We start from the raw sequence: 22,062 nt of genomic DNA, 5'->3' as shown, positions 1-22,062 counted from the left end.
TGCACCGCAGAATGATGGATAATTATAACACACCAAGAGAAGCATTTTTAAAAAAGGGAATCAAAACTACGAGGAATATTTTAAGTTTATTCTGTTTTACCGCCCTCAAAAGAAAGTCCTCCAAAGTCAACTACAAAACAGTGCTCACGGCTCTCCATGAGGGAGGGGACGGGCTGTCCACGTGACTGAGGCACCATGGGTGTCATGTATAAATGTTACTCTGAATCTCATTTGTTGCCATCAGTTTCTTCAGGACCTCCGAGCTCTGGGGACTTTTCTGAAAGAAGAGAAAAAGGTGTCAAGACATCAGTGGAGGCCACAAGCAGAACACCCTGAAGACGCAGGCGGGAGCAGCACCTCAGCAGAGCACCCTGGCTGCTCGGGTTTTTGGTCGTGTGTGTGGTACTGGGGATTGAACCAGGGGCATTCGCCTTCTGAGCTACAAGCAGCCTTTTTTTTTAATGTGTTTAATTTCTTGTTTGGGAACAGGGTCTCACTAGCTGGCTAAGAGTCTCACTACCTGCTGAGGCTGGCCTTGAACCTATGGCCTTCTTATTTTAGCCTCCCAAGTAAGTGGGATTACGGTCATGCACCACCATGCCCAGCAACAAACACCACTTTATTTTATTTTATTTTATTTTATTTTTGGTGGTACTGGGGTTCCTGGAAGCCCTTCTATCTCTGGGCTACACTCCCACAGGCTACACTCCCTATTTTTATACATTTTTATGTGGAAACAGGGTCTCTTAAGCCAGTGCGGCTGGCTTCGAACCTGCGTGATCCTCCTATCTCCGCCTCCCAAGCGCGGGGATGACAAGCGTGCGCCCCCACGCCCGGCAAACACCACTTTAAATAGCCAAAGCCACAAGCTAACTCAGGCTGACTATATTTGGTCATTAAGAAAATAACACTCTTTGAGCCAGGCATGGTAGAACAACACAACAATTAGTGAGACCTTGTTTCAAATTTTAAAGTTTTATAAAAGGGCTGGGGGCAGGCATGGTGGTTCATGTACTTGGGAGGTAAGACAGGAGGATTGTAGATTTATGGTGAGCCTCGGCAACTCGGTGAAATCCTGTTTCAAAATAAATTATAAAAGAGGGCTGAGGGTACAGCTCAGAGACAGAATGCCCCTGGGTTCAATCCCCAGCACCACAAAGAAGAAAAAAAAAAATAGGGTTAGGGATATAGCTTGGAGGGAGAATGTCCCTGGGTTCAATACATTTGGGGGGCGGGGGGGTAATGGGGATTGAAACCTGAAGTATTCTACCTCCAAACTACGCCCCTAGCCCAGTTTTATTTCTTAGTTGAAACGGGGTCTCATTAGGTTGCTGAGAGCGTCACTAAGAGGCCAAGTTGCCGAGGCTGGCTTTGAACTGTGATCCTCCTGTCTCAGCCTCCCAGGTACTGGGATTACGAGAATGTATCACCACGCCCTGCTTTCAATCTTTGTCTTTAAAGCACGAAATGCAAATGTTATTTAAATTTCCCCTTCAAATAATATTCTTAAAAGCTGAAGGCCCAGGTCACATCCGAGGTGTCAGATGCCTGACAGTGCTCAGAACTAGTGCCAACAGCTTAGGGAGCACCGTGTGGGAGCACCGTCCACAACAAAGAAGACCTGGGTGCTGCGTGCCGGGCCGCTCCCTGAGCTCAGCGGGAGGTGCCCTCGGGGCCACTGAGCAGCCAGAGAGACCTACAAAACGGCCCAGAGAGCCGTCCCTGCCACCCGCCAACTGGACAGCTCGGCTTCGAGGGACTCAATTAGAGCCCTGGAGGCTCACTCTCATCAGTCCCTAAAGGTTCCCGAGCACTCTCTTCTCACGACGAGGGATGTGGTGAAGCCAGGACATGAGATGATAAAACGTGACCTCTTCACCACGGGAGCTGACACTCGAGCAAAAGGCGAGTCGATGAGACCTGCGAAACGAGCTGAAACGCCGGCGCAGCTCCAGGCCCCACGCCAGGGCTGCCTGTCCCCGAGTGGCTCCTGAGAAGCACTCCTTACACCGGTGCCTGAGGTCACGGGCAGACGCCGTGGTGTATGTGTCTGACAGACACCCTTGTAGGACATGAGTCCACCGACATACACGCAGGGTGAGGCGCGGTTCATTAAATAACTCCCTGATCCTCCCAAGTTCAGCCCCCTCAAAGTTAGAGGACAGGTCATAGTAAGTTAATAGGCACTAAACTCAAAAATGCTACAAACTTGTCAAGCAGGAAAGCACAGTCCACAGACGCGGGAGTGCAGCTGTACTGGACTGGTCTCTCTGCAAGAGGGAACACTCACCCAGCCGCAGGGCTCACCGAGGCTCGAGAGGACGGGCCTCCGGCGCTGCGCAGGGCTACGCAGCCCGCACTTACTGTTGGTTGGGTTCTACCTAACAACTGAAATGAGCTGGAACCTTACCTTAGCCAAGCTTTTCAAGCTTCTTGAAGAAAGTATAGGCTTAAAAGCTTCAACAGTAATGAGGTCCAGTTTCATCACATCAGTATAACACAGGTACAGAATCGCAGGGATTTTCCACACTTGACAGTAACTCAGAACTATAAAATGCAAGAAAAAATACACTTAAGTTTTCTATTATGCAATTTTTAATTTAACCACCTTTAAGCCAGGCGTGGTGGCACACACTTGTAATCCTAGTACTTGGGAGGCTGAAACAGGAGGATTACAGGTTCATAGCCAGCCTCAGTTACTTAGTGAGGCCCTTCACAACTTAGTGAAACTCTGTTTCAAAATAAAAAAATAAAATAGGGTTAGGGGTGTAGCTAAGAGGTACAATGGCCCTGGGTTCAATCCCCAGTTCCACAAAACAAAAATTAATCATCTTTAAGCCAGGCGTGGTGGCGCACGCTTGTAATCCACACACTTGGGAGGCTGAGACAGGAGGATTGCACAGGTTCGAAGCCAGCCTCAGCTACTTAGTGAGGCTCTCAGAAACTTAGTTGAGACCATGTTTCCAAATAAAGTATAAAATAGAGCCGGGCCGTGGTGGTGCACGCTTGTAATCCCAGCATTTCGGGAGATCACAGTTTGCGAACAGCCTCAGCTACTTAGTGATGCCCTTTGCAGCTTAGTGAGACCCTGTTTCAAAATAAAGAATAAAAAAAATAGGGCAGGGGGTGTAGCTCGGAAGTCAAATGCCTCTGGGTTACATCCCCAGACCCGCAAAAAATTAAAAATAAATAAACAAAAATAAAGTATAAAATAGGTCTGGGAGTATAGACCGGAGGTAGAAAGCCCCTGGGTACAACCCCCAGTACAACAAAAAAATTAAAAAATAAAATAATAAAATAATCATCTTTAAATAATAAAGGCTGTTTTTATTTATTTTTATTTTATTTTATTTTATTTGCAGGTCTGGGGATGGAACCCAGGGGCATTCGACCTCTGAGCTACACCCCCTGCCCTATTTTTTATTCTTTATTTTGAAACCGGGTCTCACTAAGTAGCTCACTAAGAGGAGGGCCTCACTAAGTAGCTGAGGCTGTCCGTGAACCACAATCCTCCTGTCTCAGCCTCCCGAATGCTGTGATTACAAGCGTGCGCCACCATGCCGGCTATTAAAGGCTGTTTTTAAAAAGTCATCTCTGAAATCTCTTTTAATAAAGGCTTTTACTATCATGTTAAGCCAATCATAATGCATATTTTCTTTAAAAGTCAACTTATTTTTCTAAAAATCATTTGCTTTTGCAAATATTATCTTTACTTGCTAGTTCTGAACACAGTGCTAAGATTGTGTTTGTGTGTGTGTGTTACTGGGGATTGAACCCAGGGAAATTCTACCTCTGAGTTACACCCTGAGCCTTATTTTACTTTTTATTTTGAAACAGGGTCGGCTAAGTTGTAGAGGGCCGCGCTATGTTGCTCAGCCCGCTGCTATGAAACTACAGTGGGAACCTGCGATCCTCCCGTCACAGCCTCCCAAGTACTAGGATTACGGGCCTGCGCCACCATGCTCGGATCTGCAGAGACAATCTGATGTAGCTAAAAGAATAAAAATTTAGTCCCTATAATAACAAGCAAATTACATGTAAATAACAAGATACAATGCACGCCGTAAACTATTTAGTCACTTTTCATTCTAGGAAACAACATAAAAAGCAAAAATAAAATCCTTTTACTTTAATACAATGCAGTTAACAAATAACAGTTGTATATTATAAAACAAACGAAATAGCGATCTATTTCTATGGAAAGGAAATAGCAATCTAATTACTAACAGTAATACAATAAACTAAATCAACAAATATTAAATCAACTATCAAACTTTCATAGCCAAAAATTTCTATAATGAAAATGAAAATATATTCATAACCAACTTTTCATACATCAACAATTTACCCCAAACACTGACCAAAAAGAACTAGCAGCCCTGTAGCAGCAGTTAGGGATCTGAGCAGCTCTCCTGAGGTAACCTGTGTCTAGACAATTTTATTTTATTTATTTTTTGTGGGTCTGGGGATGGAACCCAGGGGCATTTGACCTCAGAGCTACCCCCCTACCTTATTTTTTATCCTTTATTTTGAAACAGGGTCTCACTAAGTTGCAAAGGGCCTCACTAAGTAGCTGAGGCTGTCCTCAAACCACGATCCTCTGGTCTCAGCCTCCCAAATTCTGGGATTACAAGTGTGCGCCACCACGCCCGATTCTGGACAATTTTAGAACTCAAGCCAAACATACTGTACTTATAATTACAGACACTGAGGATTAATCGCAATATACGGGCATCTATTTTCATTAACAAGCTATCTCAAAAAAAATCTCTAACAGTGAAAATAACTAGCACTTAATAAGCCAGTAAGCTACAATGTGATCGTTACAAACTCTAAGGCCACCTGCTGCGGGAAGATCGTGTACGATGTTCGGCTGTTCTAGCAGCGAGCAACAGGCCGGGTCCTTGAAGTTCTGCGTCTTCAGGGCTTTCAGGAAAGGAGAGTGCAGACTGCCCGTAGATTCTGAGGTCTTGTAGTCGGTAACGTGTCGACACGTGAGAATAGTTACCTGCATGTTCTTCCTTGGACAAGAGCCAAAAACCTAAAGTAAAATTGAATTCAAATTAAAGATGTCTTGTCAGAGAATAACAGCGATGTCCAGCTATTCACCCGACACCACGACAGCGCGTGCAGCCACGCTCCGCTCCGGCCACAGAACGCAGCAGGCCGGGCCGGGCCAGGCCGCCCCGGGGCTCTGGCCTGCTCCCCAGCTGGGCAGCCGCTGGGCCTGTCCTGTCTCTGAATTAAGGGCACTGAGTCGGCTTCCTACTTCCTCTTTCCTCTCTTCTAACCTAGTTACTGAAGGGAAGGAGAGGAGAAAGCGAGGGAATAAGGAGCCGGGAGGAAAGGGAAGTGGACGTGGAGGAAGGGAAGAGAGAGGGATGGAAGGGAGGGGAGGGAGGCGGCGAGGAGGCACCAAGTCACCTTCCCGTCTCTGGGCCTAAGAGACCTAAGCAGTGCAGCTGAAGTAACCTGGCACCAACAGCCAGGGCGGACAGCAGAGGGCAGTCCCCACACCAGAAAGTGGCTCCTACTGAATGCTCAGGCACTTGTGACCTACTCCAATCGTAAGCAAGTTTCAATGGCTCTGTACCCCAGGTCACCTTCTATAACTTGAAGAGTGCGGTCTGTGGGAGCTCCAAGAATACGCCTCTCTTAGAAAATCTAAGGTGATGTAATCAGAGCAGCGACTTTTTAAAGAAAAGGAGATCTAAGGTCGCTGGGCTTCTCTGAAAGTAACTCATGAAAATAAAACAGTGACTATTTCTGCCAGGCGTGGTGGCGCGCGCTTGTCATCCCCATGCTCGGGAGGCGGAGACAGGAGGAGCGCGCAGGGTGGAAGACAGCTGCGCTGGCTTACGAGACCCTGTTTCCAAATGAAATATAGAATGGGTCTGCGAGTGTAGCCCGGAGGTAGAAGGGTTCCATCCCCAGTACCACCAAAAAAAAAAAAAAAAAGAAGATGCTGGGAGTGTAATTTGTAGGTAGAACACCCCACTCCAGCTCAATCCGCAGTACCAAAAAAGAACTAAAAATCGCTGGGTGTGAGTGCACATTTGGAATCCAGTACTTAGGAGGCAGAGACAGGATTGCAGATTCACAGCCAGCCTCAGCTACTTAGTGAGGCCCTCTACAACTTGGTGAGATCTTGTTTCAAAATAATAAATAAAATAGGGGCTGAGGTGTGGCTCAGAGGTAGAATGCCCCTGGGTTCCATTCCCAGTACTGAAAAAACACACAAAAACCCAGCAACTACAACCTAACCTTCTCAGGTCTGTTTCCGTCTTACCTTCTCCAGCCACTGATACTGCTGGTCTTCAGCAACGTAGCAACTGCACTGACAAAGGAGAACCTGCAAAATCAAATCCCAAGACTGTTGTCAAGTCAAATGAATTCTGTATACACCCAAACTGCCACCGTATGGGGATCGTGTGAGGAGGAGCGCAACACGGTGACTCTGGGTCTGGCATGTCCTCTGGAGGCCCGTGTGTTTCTTAGAGGTCCCCCGATCCACCGGCTGCCACCAGCTTGGCACTAGAGCGGTGGTGGGGACTTTGAGCAGTGAGGCCTGGAGAGGGCTTCGGGTCACCGCAGCTGACCCTGAAAGGAAAGGGCCCCGAGACCTGGTGTCTTCCTGTTCACTTCCCGGCCATGAGGAGAGGCCCCGCCCCGCCATGCGCTTCTGCCCGGTGTGCCACCCCCAGGGCCTGGCAGCAGCGGCCCAGCCCCATCACAGGAGCCTCCAGAACTGTGGGCTACGACCACACGATTCGCGAACAGCCTCAACGACTTGGTGAGGCCCTTTGCAACTCAGTGAGACCCTGTTTCAAAATAAAGAATAAAATAGGGCAGGGGGTGTAGCTCAGAGGTCAAATGCCCCTGGGTTCCATCCCAGACCCGCAAAAAAAAATAAATAAATAAAAATAAATAAAAGCTGGCCAGTGAGATACTGGGGCGTATTAACAGTAAATACTCTGTGGGTGATGCTTAAGTGACTACCTTTCAAACATGCAAGTCCCACATACCGAGGGATTTGATTTTAGATGATAAAACACACAAAAAGCCTCTGCGGGGGACAGATGATGCGTCGTGTCCGTTGTCCTACACCATTCGTTCCACAGTTTAGCGCAACCAACTTCCTCCCAGACTCCTGAGTTCATGATGAATGAGGACAGAAAGGCTGCAAAGAAAGCAGGGCCCGTCAGAGCTCGGGCTGTGAGCCGCAGGTCTACTCAGCAAAGGCAGAAGTTCAGAGCTGAGGCAGCCACTGGAGAGCAGCCACGCAACCATCTTGCAGGAAAGAAGCCTGGGGTCCTCGAGAAGTAAAAGGCCACCGTGAGACAAGATGACAGCAGATTACAGCCAGGAATTACAAACCAGACTACAGACAGGCTTGCGCACCCCTTCCAGCCTAATGCTCTTCCGAAAAATGTGAGGCCAGCCAAGCCCGAAGCTAGTGAGTCCACAGCTATCTACTATGTACCTCCTGTGTTTTACAAGCACTCAGGGTACCTGACAGGGCTGGGGATCTTAACTAGGGTCCCCGAATGAGCTCCTCAGAGCCCGTGAACCCCTGAGAACTATAAAGGTCTATGTGTGAACCTGTACACGGACATCGTGCACTTTTCTCTAACTCACCAAATGAATTAGGCAAAGACCTTGGAACTTAAGTGCTCAAAAATGTCAGCCATTATTATTTTGAGAGTTCTCAGTATGTTCTCAAATGCCTGGTAACTCAAAAACATAAGTAAGCCTGGATAGCTCAACACACTAGAAAGAGTTCCTTGAGTTGTAAGTTCCTGAAGCCACAAAAATTTCCCTTAAGTCTTGTATTTTTAAGTTTATTAGAAAGATCGTACACATGAGCAGGTGATATAGTTTACCCAAAAGTGAAGATACTGTACCATGACTTTTTGTTGTTTAAGTAACTAATGCTGAGATATTTTAGGATAGAAAGAAATAAGTAACTTCATTATTTTATTCAACAAAATGCCTAGTCTTCTGTATTTTCACTTACCTACTGCATTATTTCCTACAGCAATTATAAACTTGGAGCAAGGATATTTTTCTAGCAGAGAAACTTCCAGAGGTGTTTTTGTCTGTCTTCGAAGAAGTCGCACTTCCCTAACACAAGAAACAAGATGAAACTAGAGCGATTTAAAAGCAATTAGCAAGCCGGGGCGTGGTGGTGTATGTTTGTAATCCCAGCATTTGAGAGGCTGAGACTGGAGGATCTCGGTTCGTGGACAGCCCCAGCTACTTAGTGAGGCCCTCTGCAACTCAGTGAGACCCTGTTTCAAAATAAAGGATAAAAAATAGGGTAGGGGGTGTAGCTCGGAGGTCAAATGCCCCTGGGTTCCATCCCCAAACCCACAAAAAAATTTAAAAAAAGCAATTAGCATCCTACTATAAGGGAACTAGATGCATATTACTTATTATGATATTACTTTTTTTTTTTTTTGCAGTACTGTGGATGGAACCCAGAGGCACTCTACCTCCAAGCTACACCTCCAGCCCTATTTTTTATTCTTATTTTGAAACAGGGTCTCACTGAGTTGCAACGGGTCTCACTAAGGAGCTGAGGCTGGCTGTCCGTGAACTACGATCCTCCGGTCTCAAGCTCCCAAATGCTGGGATTACAAGCGTGCCCCACCACACCTGGCTATGATATTACTTATAATGATGTTACTAGTGGGTAAAATGCACACTTTAATTTTACGAAGAACATAATTACACTCTTAAAGAAACAACAGGATGTAGGCAGTGATCATCAATAGATAAAACCACTGCATGCGAACTTCACGCCACCCTTCTTTCTGGTCAGTCTTGGCATCCCTAAAAGTGAGATAACTGAGCTTGGGTGCAATAAGAAACAGAAAACAAACAAACGTATCAATGTCAATCACTAGGCCAAACAGGGAACGGGGTGGGAATCGGGGACGGGCTAATTGGGTGATGTGTACATGCATGCCCCCACCATCTTGTACCCCATTAAGATATATGACTACAATGCACCAATTTAAAATTTTTTAAAAAAAGAAACAAAAAACAAACAGTGCATGCCTGTAATCCCAGATACCTGGGAGGCTCAAGCAGGAGGATTGAAAATTCAAGGCCAGCCTGGACAATTTAGGCCCCGTCTCAAAACAGAATAAAAAGGGTGTAGGTCAGCAGTAGAGTGCCCCTGGGTTCAACTCCCCAATAGCACAAGTAAGATCAAACAGAAAAAAAACAGGAAGCATCACTTGAAAGCACTGTCACCAAAACATTGAACGTGACTCTGAGCACGGCTCCGGAATGAACATTCATCTGCATGAATGTGTTCATTTACAGGGAGCACAGAGCTGACTCCAGGTGGAGATACTCCCACAAACCCAGAGTGCTCACCAGAGTAAAAGCAGCAGGGGCTGCTGGACATGAAGGAGCCTTCCAAGCAGGAGGCGTGGGTCTTGTTAGGGTTCTGATTTAGACACTCCACTGGAAAATGTCATGTTGAAGAAAATTAGGTACATCTGACCGTGGACTAGTAAATGATACCGAAAAGTTACTATTGGTAGCATAAGAAAAGGCCTTACTTTTTCAAGATGCAGCCTGAAAAGTGTACTACATGAAAAGCCACGAAGACTGCGATTTGCTTAGCGGTGGCGGGACGGCAAATAAAACGTGGCCCAATCTTCCTAACTCTTGAAGTGACGTGACTGTGTGTGATCAGGGTCACCTCACTCTTTTTCCTCCGTGTGTGTGTGTGTTTTGTTTGTTTGTTTTTGGTGGTACTGGGGTTCCTGGGAGCCCTTCTACCTCCGGGCTACACTCCCTGACCTGTTTTTACATTTTTATTTGGAAACAGGGTCTCCTAAGCCAGCGTGCGGGGCTGGCTTCGAACCTGCGCGATCCACCTGTCTCCGCCTCCCGAGCGCGGGGATGACAAGCGTGCGCCACCTCGCCCGGTGGGAAATAATTTTTAAAAGGACAAAAGCGTACGCCCGCTGACGGCACGGTCGCAGGTGCCGACCCGCCGGGCCTCCGCGCCGCCCCTCCTCCGCGCCGCCCCCTTACCTCTTCCGCGCCAGCTGCCGCCGGACCTCCCTGTCCTCCGGCGTCTCCCTCTTTCCGTCCTCCTCGTCCTCGTCCTCCGACCCGGCTCGGCACGGCGCATCCACCACCTCGCCGAAGAAGGTGGCTGCCATGGCCGCCTCCGGACAGCCCCGCACGACTGCGGCGCCCCGGGACGGCGCATGCGCGCCCGGGCCAGACCACGCCCCTCCGCGGGCCCAAGCCTAGCCACGCCCCTCCGCCCTCTTATATGACCACGCCCCTTGGCCCCTCCCTAGGCACGGCACGCCCTCTGCGTGTTGCCTCTGAATGGGCACGCCCCTGCTCCGCGGCCACGCCCCTAGCCCGGCCACGCCCCCGCCGCCTGGTCGCCCCGGCGGCTGCAGGCGGCGCTCTGGAGGACGGGGTCCGGGTGGGGCGCCCCCTCCCCTCCGCAGCCCGCCTCCCGGGAGCCGCGGGGCCCAGCGCCCGCGCCACGCCGGCCCGGCGGCCGGAGGGGGCCCGGCGGGAGGAACACAGCGCTGCGCGGGGAGGTAGACAGGAGACCTTTACTCTGGCTTGGGAATTTACACTGCAGAAGCCGATCTACAGAACAGCGATGAGAATGCAAAAATAGTGCTTTCAGAACGTGGCCGTTTACAGCGCAAAGGTTTTCGTTTGAAATCGCCTTTCCCTAAGCAGTCTGTGGTTGTTTAACTGGTTCTCTTTCTTAGCATCATGCTGGAAGACAGTTCACAGAGCGAGCGAAGAGGACCACCGTGCTGTAACTGAAAACTACCCAGTACTGCAGTGAAGTCAGAACCATCCTGGATTTAGTTAGGCCGGAATGGGAGGCATTGATTGTGTTTTAGGAACTTTTCAATAAATTCTCACAAAGGAAAGACTAGGATAAAACGAAACCTTTTGAAATAACCAAAAACATCTCAGACTGTTGGCAGGAAACATCTTGTTTTAAAATTGGGAAAAATAATAGTCAACAAAATCACTTACATAAAATCACTAGGGCAGTTTTACACATCTATTGCCAAAAAAAGTGTAACACTTGAGAATAAATTAAGACCAGCAGGGTGTAGTTGTGCACACATGTACTCCCAGTACTTGGGAGGCTCACAAGCTTGAAGAGAGGAGGATCACAGCTTTGAAGCTAGTCTCAGCAATTTAGCGAGACTCTCTGCAACCTAGCAAGACCCTGTTTCAAACAAAAAAATTTACAAAGGGCTGACGGTGTAGCTCAGAGGTAGAATGCCCCTAGGTTCAATCCCCAGCACCACCAAAAAATAAATAAAAAAGACCAAATTGCAAAGGGGGCCGAAAGCACATGCTGTAACCCCAGTACTTGGGAGGCTGAGATAGGAAGATTGCAAGAGACTAGCCTCAACTATTTAGGGAGATCCTATTTTAAAGTAAAACAAAAGGGCCGGACGTTTAACTCGGAGATAGAATGCCCCTGGGTTCGATCCTCAATACCAAAAACGAAAATTCTAAATTACTAACCAGTAAGAGTTTAGGAAACTTTGGGTATCATTACTGAGAAAGAGTATATAAGATTACCACTATTTTTAAAACATGAGTACTCCTGGGTTAATTGCTCTAATAGAATGAGTGAATTGCAGAATAAAAAGGTTAGCTGGGTATCGCTTTGTCTTATCACTTATGTTAAATAACTGTCATTTTATACCACTAAGATATTCAGTTTCTCAATTACATTATCAGTAAGTTTTCTGGCAACCTAGAATAATTGTAAATACAGTAACAGTAATACATTTAGCTATGATTTAAATTCTGCATACAGTTCAGAGAGAACAGTTTTATAAGAACGTTGTTTTAAACAAATGCTATTTCATGCAGTTACAGTAAATTTAGACCAAGCACTTTAAAAAGGCAAATATATGTTCAAATGAAATAGTATACCATTATGAAAAGATGATGATACAGTTTCAGATACTGACAAATTAACCCTGTCGCAGTAAATTAAAAATTCAAAGCTTAAATTCATCACATTGAAATTGTCAAAAAATTGCATAAAAGTCTTCACTGAGACTTAAATACTTTCACTTGATGGTATTTTGGGGGGATATAATATACCCAATAAGAAAATTTCTATACAATTAAGTGTAAATTTGGGACTGGAAATAAGTTTTAGTATTTCATTAAAGCTCAATAACCAAACCCCATGCGCCTAAAAATAAACAGCAACTTATTAGGAATTCCTCTCTTTCTTGCCTGTATACTAAATAACAAGATACTGGAGATTAGTACTTCAAATTAATGTATACCACAAAAAGCAAAGGATACACTGTCAAATATTTTGGCTCATAATAAATTAAAATAAAACAGAAACAACCTTCATAAACAGACATGCTAGCGCAAATTTCTCAAATAATCTAGACACTTGGTCCATCTATAGAACCAAAAATATTCATCAGTCTTAATGAAAAAGAAATAGAAACCCCTAAAGGTTTCCATATTTTACTTCTTTAGAGCCACACATGCAAATCATATATTAGTATTCACAGATATTTTAAATGGGAAAACAACTTTCTCAACATTTTTCCAATAACATCTATGTTAGGAAGACCTGACAGTACATTCATTTAATCTAGTGACCTTAATCTCAACGAGTACTTAATAACAAATTAGAATCCATTGCAGATAAATTCTTTGTCGAACCATGATCAGATTTTCTATTCCTAGCAAAGACCACAATGAAAAAGGCCAGACATGCTGCTGCTAAGTTACTGTGATGAGGTTGTAATGAATCTGCCCAGTGTTTCAAGTTATAACTTTTAAGGTGCTCAAGATAAAGGTGATGATAATACTTTCATATCGTTGAAAAATACGACTGCATTGCTCTTAAGCTATACTTTTTCTTTTCTGATTAAAACTAAGGCTCTTAATTTTTGCTGCTACATGAAAGAAATAAGGAAAAGTATGGTAGTCACATTCATAGCTTTCATAGAAAAATATATATTCCCTGAATTAGTCATACCAAGTAGTCATCATTCAATATGAATTCAATGTTATAAACAAAGTAACACATCAGTGGGTTCGGCCTATTTCCAGCACTCTGCTCCAGGACACCCCAGCACTGAGTTCCCTGGTGCTTTTGGCTTCTGACTTCTGGGGATGTAAATCAGAGGGACCAAGTCTCTTAAGCTTTGCTTCACTCAAAAGCCAGATAAGCTTATCAGCACTTCCTTTGGAAATATACCTGATCCCCCCACCCCAATTTCAACACCACCATAGTCACAGTGGCCTGATGGGTTTTTTTTTTTTTTTTAATATATTCTTAATAGAGAACCCTTCAAATTAGCATCAGGTTGAAGTTGATAAACTTTTTCTGCCCTTATGTTGTTTTCCCTGCATACCTATCTCTCCTCTAAAGAAGATTTTCAAGGCCCTCGCTTTCTGGCAAGGACGAGTAATCTTGCAGCAGCGGCCCACGCTCCACCTCCTCCTCCTCCTCCCCTGTGTCCCGCGTCTGTAAAGGGCGGACTGGGAAGCGGCTTTCCTCCCACTTTGGCCTGCTGGAGTATGGCTTCTAGAAAATTCCTCAAAAGACACCAGAAAGGGATTGAGGGCGAGAATGCCACCGACGCCCTGTCTTCAGACACCAGCCCTAACATTCTCATGGTCTTACAGCTGTACGCTCTCTTTCCAGGATCTGAACCGCCTAAAGAACCCGATTTTGCTACGACTATCCTCTGGCTCGTTTTCACTTTCAGAATGTATGGTTGCACCATCCTCCTTATAAACATTCAGTAATTTTTTCTTAGCTGCAGCAGAAGCATTTCGATGGGGCAGTTTTCTGCTGTCCTTCCTAATCCAGACATTTCCTGGTCCTGACATGGTGTGTTTTAGGGTACTCATTATCTTTATCTTATTTGCAGCAACAGCAGCACATCTGCGGGGAACCTTCCCAGGCACCGTTCCTGCCTTCGGGGTTTCACTAGGCATCTGCACTGCATCCTTCTCATGATGCAAACATGCTCCCATTTTTGTATTGGGCTCTCTGTCTCTAGGAACAGACTCTGAAAAAACGAGTGAAAGGTCAGGTAAATGCCGAAATCTTGGAACACAAGATTTTACTACTCCTCACATTACTCAAGAGTGTTGACATTCCTAAACCGTGGGTTTTAAAGCTCACGTTGCTTAAGCAATTACAAAGCATAAGGGCTACCACTGCTTTTTGACTTTCCTTACCTACAGCCTAAGGTAACTGTCAACACGCTCGCAGACTTGCAAGAGCGAGGTGATACGCACCTTCAGTACCATAAAGCCAGCCACAGAAAATAAAGTCCAGACTTTTAGAAATAGACACATGTACTTTTTAACTCTGGAGTAGCATTTCTAATCCCCTATTAAACAACTTTAAAACATCTAACAGAATATCTGAAATAACTTTCTTAGACCCTAAACAAAAAACCACCGTGACTGTCTGATGGCACCAGCATCAGCCCTGGCTCCAAGAAGATCTGTAAGGTTTTACTTCCAAGTCGGCATTTCTGTAAATTATTAAATTGGTAACTGGTAGATAAAAGAAACTATACACTGATGGAACCGAGGTGTGGCTTTAACTCTATATGTTGTTTTCAGATATTCTAACATATAACTGCAATTATTAAACCTTAGTTTGTCATCCAAGTATCTCCCAAGCTAATATAAACCAGATGCGAAGGATTATGATAAGGGTCCTGAATATAACTGTATCCTGTGCACATAATTGTCTTAAGGAACTTCCCCGTGCGTGCGGGGTCCCATGAAACCTCACCTGGCCCAAGGGGTATAGAAAGGCTTCCTTTGAGGAGGTGTTATTGTAGGTGAGCTAAAAACAACCAGGGATTTGTCAGACGAGCGAGGCAGCTCTGTGGAGAGGCAGTCCTCACAGACCCGCAGGCCCGTGGAGGGCACCCATCACACCCAGACTAAGAATTCACCACTCCACATCACAGCCCGAGGCGGGCTCAAGCCTTATTTTTGCCAACATCTAAACGCCATGTTTTTCAGATTTCAAAAACAAGTGTAGTACTTTTCAAAGTATCGCTTTGGCATGTCTTTTATGCACCTCATATTCGTTAGCCCTGAATCTTAGGCTTGACTTGTTGGCGTGCTAGTCAAGCTGCCAGACATTCAGTAGTTGGTAAGGAAAGGCAGGCTTTGCGTCACTAAAATAATATAGTTATCTTGCATTCACGCTAGACGGCCGGACGCGGCAATGTTCTCTACTTCCAAGTCCTAGAAGCTGAGAACTGTCAGGTCAGGTCTGCGCTAACTCGCAACCTTCTCAGTTGTTCCTCTGCTGGAGAGGCCCCCTACCCGTACTGATTCTAGGGGAGTGGGTAAAGGGAAACTCTGCGTCCCTAGATGGACATGGTTATGCCGCCAGAACCCGAGGGTCAAGGCCTTTCCTCACTGTGAAAGCACCCTTCAGATTTCACCTCAAGTCTGAAACTGGAGATAGAACCCAGGGGCATTCTACCTCCGAGCTCCACCCCCAGCCTGATTTTTTTATTCTTTACTTTGAAACAGGGTCTGAGTTGCAAAGGGCCTGAGTATCTGAGACTGGCCTTGAACCGTGATCCTCCTGCCTGAGCCTCCTGAATGCTGGGATTCTAAGCATGAGCCACCCTGCCCAGCTTCTGAAATTGATTTCAAAGTTGTACTTTTCCTAAGATTCTGAACAGTTCTCCCAGTCCAAGTTCTGAGATATTTCACACGAAACCACCTTGTCGCACATACCCCAGCCCCTCCCCTGGCTGACTCGTGCCATCCCCATGCTTTCTTGTGAAATGTCACTTGTAAAGCCATCAGGTCTGTGCAGTGAGCCACCAGGCAGCTAAGTGGCGGGCATCACGCCAAGATCTCCCGGGGCACGCCCTTCCTGCCTCTGCTGAGCTCTGCGAAGAGCAGCGGCCTCAAGTGCAGTGGAAATGCTAGAATATAGATAGGCGGCTGCACACGGTGGCACACACCTAGAATCCCCGCACACGGGAGGCTGAGACACGGTGAGTGCAGATGTGAGGCCAGCCTCAACAATCTAGGCCCTCTCATCTAAATACAAAGGACTGAGGTGTAGCTCAGGGGTAAGTCAATATGCTACGCACCGTAAAGGTGCAAAGTGTTTTAAAATCTGAACACAAAACTACGTACTTTATGACAGAGCAAGAATATACTAGCACCAATCAACTGTCCACTTGTATATGGACAACTGGTTCATCGGCTCTTCCCAATATATCCAGTTGAGTAGAGAAAAAAATCCTGACTAGCGTGGTGGCGCACGCTTGTCATCCCCGCGCTTGGGAGGCTGAGACAGGAGGATCGCACAGGTTCGAAGCCAGCCTCAGCTACTGAGTGAGGCTCTCAGCAACTTAGTGAGACCGTTTCCAAATAAAATAGGTCTGGGAGTGTAGCCCGGAGGTAGAAAAGCCCCTGGGTTTCACCCGCAGCACCACAAAAAAATAAATTAAAAAAAAAATCCTGGCAACTAAAAATGTCTTTATAACAAAGTTGCAACAACTCTGTGTGATGGAGTGACCTGACAATTTAAGAGACTGGTGAACACCAGCTCTAAGAAACTGGTGAGTACCAGCTCTAAGGCAATTTTTGTGTGTGTGGCACTGGGAGTGGAACCCAGGGGCTTTTCTACCTCCGGGCTACACTCCCAGACCTATTTTATATTTTATTTGGGAACAGGGTCTCACTAAGTTGCCGAGAGCCTCACTAAGTAGCTGAGGCTGGCTTCGAACCTGTGCGGTCCTCCTGTCTCGGCCTCTCAAGCACGGGGATGACAAGGGTGCGCCACCACGCCCGGCTAATGTTTATTTCTAATCCAGAAAAGGAGATCGTTTTTTAAAAATGCTTCTTTAAGGAAGTTTGCACTTTGAAATAAAGAGCTACGCCCAAAGAGGGTAGAATTTGAGAATTTAACTGTACACAGCAACTCCAGCTTGGTACGTATTTCTAAATTCCGAGACACAGTGGGAATTTCATAGGTCACATAACCTGAAACAGAAAGGTGGCATGAGGTGAACTTTTGTCAGATTTTATTGCTGAGAAGCTGGTAACTATAGGAATTTTTTTGAGAAAATGTCTCTCACCATCTGCACAGAATGGCGGGGGCTGGGAACTGGGTGAGGGCTGTGTGACCCCGCCCTGTGCTGATCAGAGACTGGAGGAGAGTGTACAACCACGTGGTATCTAGGCTTTACCTGGATGGCCGCTTGGTGCTACCCCACACAGCTGTGTTCTAGGATGGGCTGTGGTGAGCAGAAAGCTGGACACAAACCTGACAGTTCTGGTTAAAAATGTTCCTCTCGTTTCCACATTTTAAGGAGTCTTTACATTCCAATTTTATTTCATCACACTAAATATTTTTTTGTAAATCCAAAGCAAATAACACACTATATAGAAGCATTAAAATTCTTAATTTGGTCACTTTTAAATTTGGAACATTTAAAACAAGTTGAGGATGAGAAAAAAGGCTTCAAAATGAAAATATATTCTACTTTATATTGGGTCCCCTCACTTTTTGTGGTGGTGCTGGGAACTGAACCCAGGGGCATTCTACCACTGAGCCTATACCCCCCAGCCCTGTTTATTACCGTAAAATAAGGTCTACATTGCTGAGGGCCTTCCTACGGCTGGCCTCAAAGCTGCAATCCCCCTGTCTCAGCTTCCTAAGTACTGGGACTACTGCGCCACTGAGCCCACCCTTTAAGTGCTTTTTTCGAGTACTAGTATTACCAATTGCTGTAGTTGCTGGATAAACATTTTAGTTGCAAACTAAGGCCTCCCTCACGTGACCCTTTTAGAACTGGGCTGGGTTCTCTGTTCCTCACCCTCTGTTGAGCAGTTACGAAAGGCCCCAACTCAGAAAGCAAACATTTACCAGTGACCTTTGCCCTTCCAATAGCTTTCCAAAGGGTCTCATAAACGGAAGTCACGTCAGGAAAGACTATACAACGTGGTGCTTCCTGTAACTGGGTTTCAAACACATTCCCACTTTGGGGGAGGGGTAGTGCTCTCCCGAGGGCCAGCTCCAGCCCTGACCCCTGCGAGCCCAGTGCCTGCCATCCTCCTGTGATGCCCAGGGTTCTACTTCCCAAGCTCGGAAGGTGCTAGCTACAGCACGGCAGGGCAGTGACCTGTGGCATCACCTACGAGCCTCCCTTGTTCTCACTGGCTGCTCCTTGAAGGCTCGGTTTACAGAGTTTCTGCTTTATGATGTGCTGGTATGCACAGCAAAGTACAGGAGCAAAACTTTACTAACAGGAGACAAGTTTTCTAATGCTTTTTGCTGTCCACCATACTAACCATCATCACAAGTATGACTTCTGAACCACTTAGGTCAGTTAGATGAACCCTTCTTTGGCAGCCCAAATTCCCATTAAGGTCTTAATAACTGAAACTTACCTTAAAATTGACTTAACGCGTGACCACAAGTATGCTAGTAATGGAATCCAAGGAAACTATCATTCTCATACTTGAGATGTGCAGTCTGTAACTACCTACATGTTCAGAGAGGAGCTCCAAATGTCTAAAAGCCAAATACACTGCCCTTCCCACCACCAAATCTAGACGAGAATCCTCGAGACCAATCAGGACTTGTAACTTTCCCACCAATTTGACAACATCTGAGAATCCAAAAAAATGGTAAAAATTTCGAATTCTGAGAATTCCCAACGACGTGTGTGTGTGTGTGTGTGTGTGTGTGTGTATGTGTGTGTGTGTGTGTTACTGGGGATTGAATCTAGGGGCCTTCTACCTTACCTGTAAGTTACAGTGTTTGTGTGCCTGTGTGTATGTGTGCTGGGGATTGAAGCTAGGGGCATTCTACCTCTAAGGTAGGTGTGTGTGTGTGTGTGTGTGTGTGTGTACAGGGACTGAGCCTAGGGGCCTTCTACCTTACCTGTAAGCTATAGTGTTTGTGTGCGTGCATGCATGTTTATGTGCTGGGGATTGAACCTAGGGGCATTCTACCTCTAAGCTACACCATCACCCAGCCTCCCAAGTACTGGGACCACAGTGTGCACAGCCACGCCAGCTAGCACTCCTTTATTCTTCCTTTTTCCATGAATTCACAACTTGAGCTATGATTTACATTTAACAGTCTAGATGGATTCTAAAAATTTTTCAACATGGCTCCCTTTTTCCCCAACTTCGAGGAAATCCAAATTATTTGGTTTGGTCCGTATGTTCCCAAATACTAGGCTAAGAGACAGACTTAAATGTTAAGTTGCAGATTTCTTAGGGTTTCTGCTTTATTGTTTCCTGGTATCCATAGCAGAAGTTCACGATATAACTTAGTAATAAGTAAGAAAATTCTACAATGCTTTGTTGCACTCCACCACACTAGAGTAACTCAACTGTAATTTCTATACAATATAAGAAAATTCAAGTATTTGGTGACAACTGCAAGACACCTGATAAAGCAAACATATTTTCTACTGATGAGAAGAATGGAGCAAAAAGACCATTTTCTAGCTATAAAAAATGTTACTTAAAAAATCAATACAATGGAGGATTAGAAAACAAAAAACATTGCATGCACCTTTAACAATGTTCTTGCAATCTAATATACATACCTCTAATTTTTTTCAGCAGACAAAAATTCAACTGACACTGACATAAGAGAATCATATTCTTTAACTTAGTTTTGAATACCATTAAGTTAATACATCTGCCTTCTGATTATTCTAAGAGGCGGTGGGCGCGGGGAGAGGAGGGATAAGGAACGCAGAGCCCAGGGTCAGCCTGAATAAGGTTTGTACTTACTTCAGTCACAAACAAATGTGGAGGTTCAGTGACCTTTCTGAATTTCAGACAGGTCTGGTGCCCTGGATAGGTATTTTTATTGACCTGTTTTATTACCCCTTTTTCCATTTGTATATAGGTTTTGAAGTTCTTTTTTGTTATAAACTAAGTCTTTCCCTCCACATCCCTGTTAAAAATCAACTTCTTTTTTAGGTATTATTCTCTAGTACTACAAGAAATATTTGTTATAACTTATAAGCTGAAAGTAACTGCTACAGGATTCTCTCCAAGGAGTAACCTGAACAATGATTTAATAAGAGGTTTTTCCCCACTCCAAAAAAAAATAAAATAGAATGACCATCCTAGGATTTATCTGAAAATGGGAGTTTTATTATTATTATCCATAAGTTACTACACATTCTCAGTATCAGCACATCCTTTTTACTATTTGAGAGAGAGAGAGAGTGTGTGTGTGTGTGTGTGTGTGTGTGTGTGTGTGGTTCTGGGGATGGAACCCAGGGGTATTCTACCTCTGAGCTACACCTCCAGGCCTATTTTTTATTTTTTTAATTCCTTATTTTGAAATGGGGTCTAAGCAGCGGAAAGCTTAGGTAGCTGAGGCTGGGCCCTAAACCTGCAATCCTCCTGTCTCAGCCTCCCAAGTACTGGGATTATAAGCGTGTGCCACCACGCCCAGCTAGCACACCCTTTTTAAATAAGTAGAATATAAGACAAGTATCTTTTAAGCCTCATCTTTTAAGTATTTGAAGTCTTTTTCTTAACATGCTGGGTAAATTTAATATTTCAAAGGAAATAAAAATCAAACATGAATACGTTAAAGCCTTTTTTTTCCCCCAAAACCACAAATGAGTTAAATCATTGGACTTTGGACATATACAACCACAGCTTTGTTTAAAAACTCAGTTTTCATATACACCATTAAGTTACTCCAAGTGCAATCATGGAAAGCTATATTACTTATTTCTGGACCAGTTCACATTCACCGTGTAACTCTTTCTTTTTCTAAAGAGAAATACAGACTGATCCTAAACATTAAAGTACATCTGTGCATTAAATCCCTGGGTATCTTGCATTAAATAGAAAAAAGTCAAGCATGTTCTAGTGCTCAGTGTAAACATTTTAACTATCATTTATTTATTTTCCTTACAGGTACTTAGGAGTGTGTGTCGCGTATTCAAAGTTTACCTTAGAAATAGCACCATAACCAAAACACCCGCATGAGAGCGCTTTCCCCACAGCCCTCAGTCTCACTTCAGAAGCGGGGACTCATCATAGCCCATTCTCACTTTTTTCTGATGAAACCAAATCTGATTAAACCAAAATACTCCTTCTATGCATAAGGGCCTAACCATTTTGGACCCAAAAAAAAAAAAAAAAAAAAAAAAGAAAAGAAAGAAAAAAAATTAGTATTTTAGTTCACCAGTCAATCAATGACCGGTTATTTCAATTCGTACAAATAAGAACAGTATTATTAGAGAAGCTGAAACTGTCAAAGTATTGTTTTACCAAAAGAACTTGTGTACTTATGAATGTATTTTATATTTCCTTGTAGATTTTTTGGTACCATTTTACAATGATGGTAAACATAGTTATAACCCTGAGAAAAAATGTAAGAGAAGCGTAGGAAGAGTTTAAATAAAGTCATGGCTCTAACAACTACTGCCAGATCTCTAAAGGAGGGATGTAAAAGGCATCCCATGAATTTTTTCAGGTCAACAAAGACAAATTATCCTCAATCGAACTGTCTACATTACACTTAACAGGAGCTCTCTCTGAGAAGAAGGTTCATGGTTTTGACTGTGTGGTGATAGCAATGAGGCAGGTACCCCCCCTAACTCAACTGTAATGTCCAAAATCGTCCTTCCCCTGGTGTGGGAGTACAGAAAGGGGACCTCCTGCCCCGTCAAACAGAACAGAAAACGAAAGTCAGGAGGAACACTTAGAACAGTCTCTAGTAGCACTGGCCAGAGCCAGGGGCTTTCCTTACTGCCACCACAGAAAACATAGTAGAAAAGAGCTTATTTTGCCTAAAACCAAACCCAATTGAGGCTGAAAACTAAGTTACAGACGCAGATGGTGTAACAGAATCTCACTACTTGCATGTAAACCAGGCAGGCACAAGCGCCCTAGGAACGGCCACTACACGGTTCGGACTAAAGCGTGTGGCTTCAAAATAAGGGTTCTCATTGTGGTACTCGAGTACTGTGATATCTGGGACCTTGTGATAAAGCTTCA

General features: G+C 44.9%; 2 protein-coding genes across 4 annotated transcripts in view; both read right to left on the bottom strand.

Moving 5' to 3' along the window:
- Positions 1 to 202: 202 nt before the first annotated feature.
- On the bottom strand, positions 203 to 10,187 carry PSMG1 (proteasome assembly chaperone 1; the record flags this gene model as incomplete). 3 transcript variants are annotated; one of them, XM_080695994.1, is made up of 7 exons in its annotated part: positions 203 to 277; positions 2,411 to 2,547; positions 4,843 to 5,041; positions 6,290 to 6,352; positions 7,026 to 7,180; positions 8,018 to 8,124; positions 10,057 to 10,187. In XM_080695994.1, the coding sequence occupies 7 exons, from the start codon at positions 10,185 to 10,187 to the stop codon at positions 203 to 205; spliced, it is 867 nt and encodes a 288-aa protein (XP_080552120.1). The 3 variants fall into 3 exon arrangements, with proteins under 3 accessions (XP_080552120.1, XP_080552121.1, XP_080552122.1); XM_080695995.1 differs by having other exon boundaries at positions 6,290 to 6,337; XM_080695996.1 differs by lacking the exon at positions 6,290 to 6,352.
- A 206-nt stretch (positions 10,188 to 10,393) lies between these two features.
- Positions 10,394 to 22,062, bottom strand: part of BRWD1 (bromodomain and WD repeat domain containing 1) — a gene marked incomplete at both ends in the record, with an annotated part of 111,250 nt that continues 99,581 nt past the window's right edge. Inside the window, 3 exons of the mRNA XM_080696450.1 lie at positions 10,394 to 10,638; positions 13,459 to 13,594; positions 13,702 to 14,084. Coding sequence (XP_080552576.1) covers positions 10,394 to 10,638; positions 13,459 to 13,594; positions 13,702 to 14,084 — 764 coding nt within the window. The remainder of the gene's footprint in view (positions 10,639 to 13,458; positions 13,595 to 13,701; positions 14,085 to 22,062) is intronic.

The sequence above is a fragment of the Muscardinus avellanarius genome, assembly GCF_963383645.1.
Source record: "Muscardinus avellanarius genome assembly, chromosome: 5".
NCBI classification, from domain to species: Eukaryota; Metazoa; Chordata; class Mammalia; order Rodentia; family Gliridae; genus Muscardinus; species Muscardinus avellanarius.
This window is presented reverse-complemented; position numbering and strand designations above follow the sequence as displayed.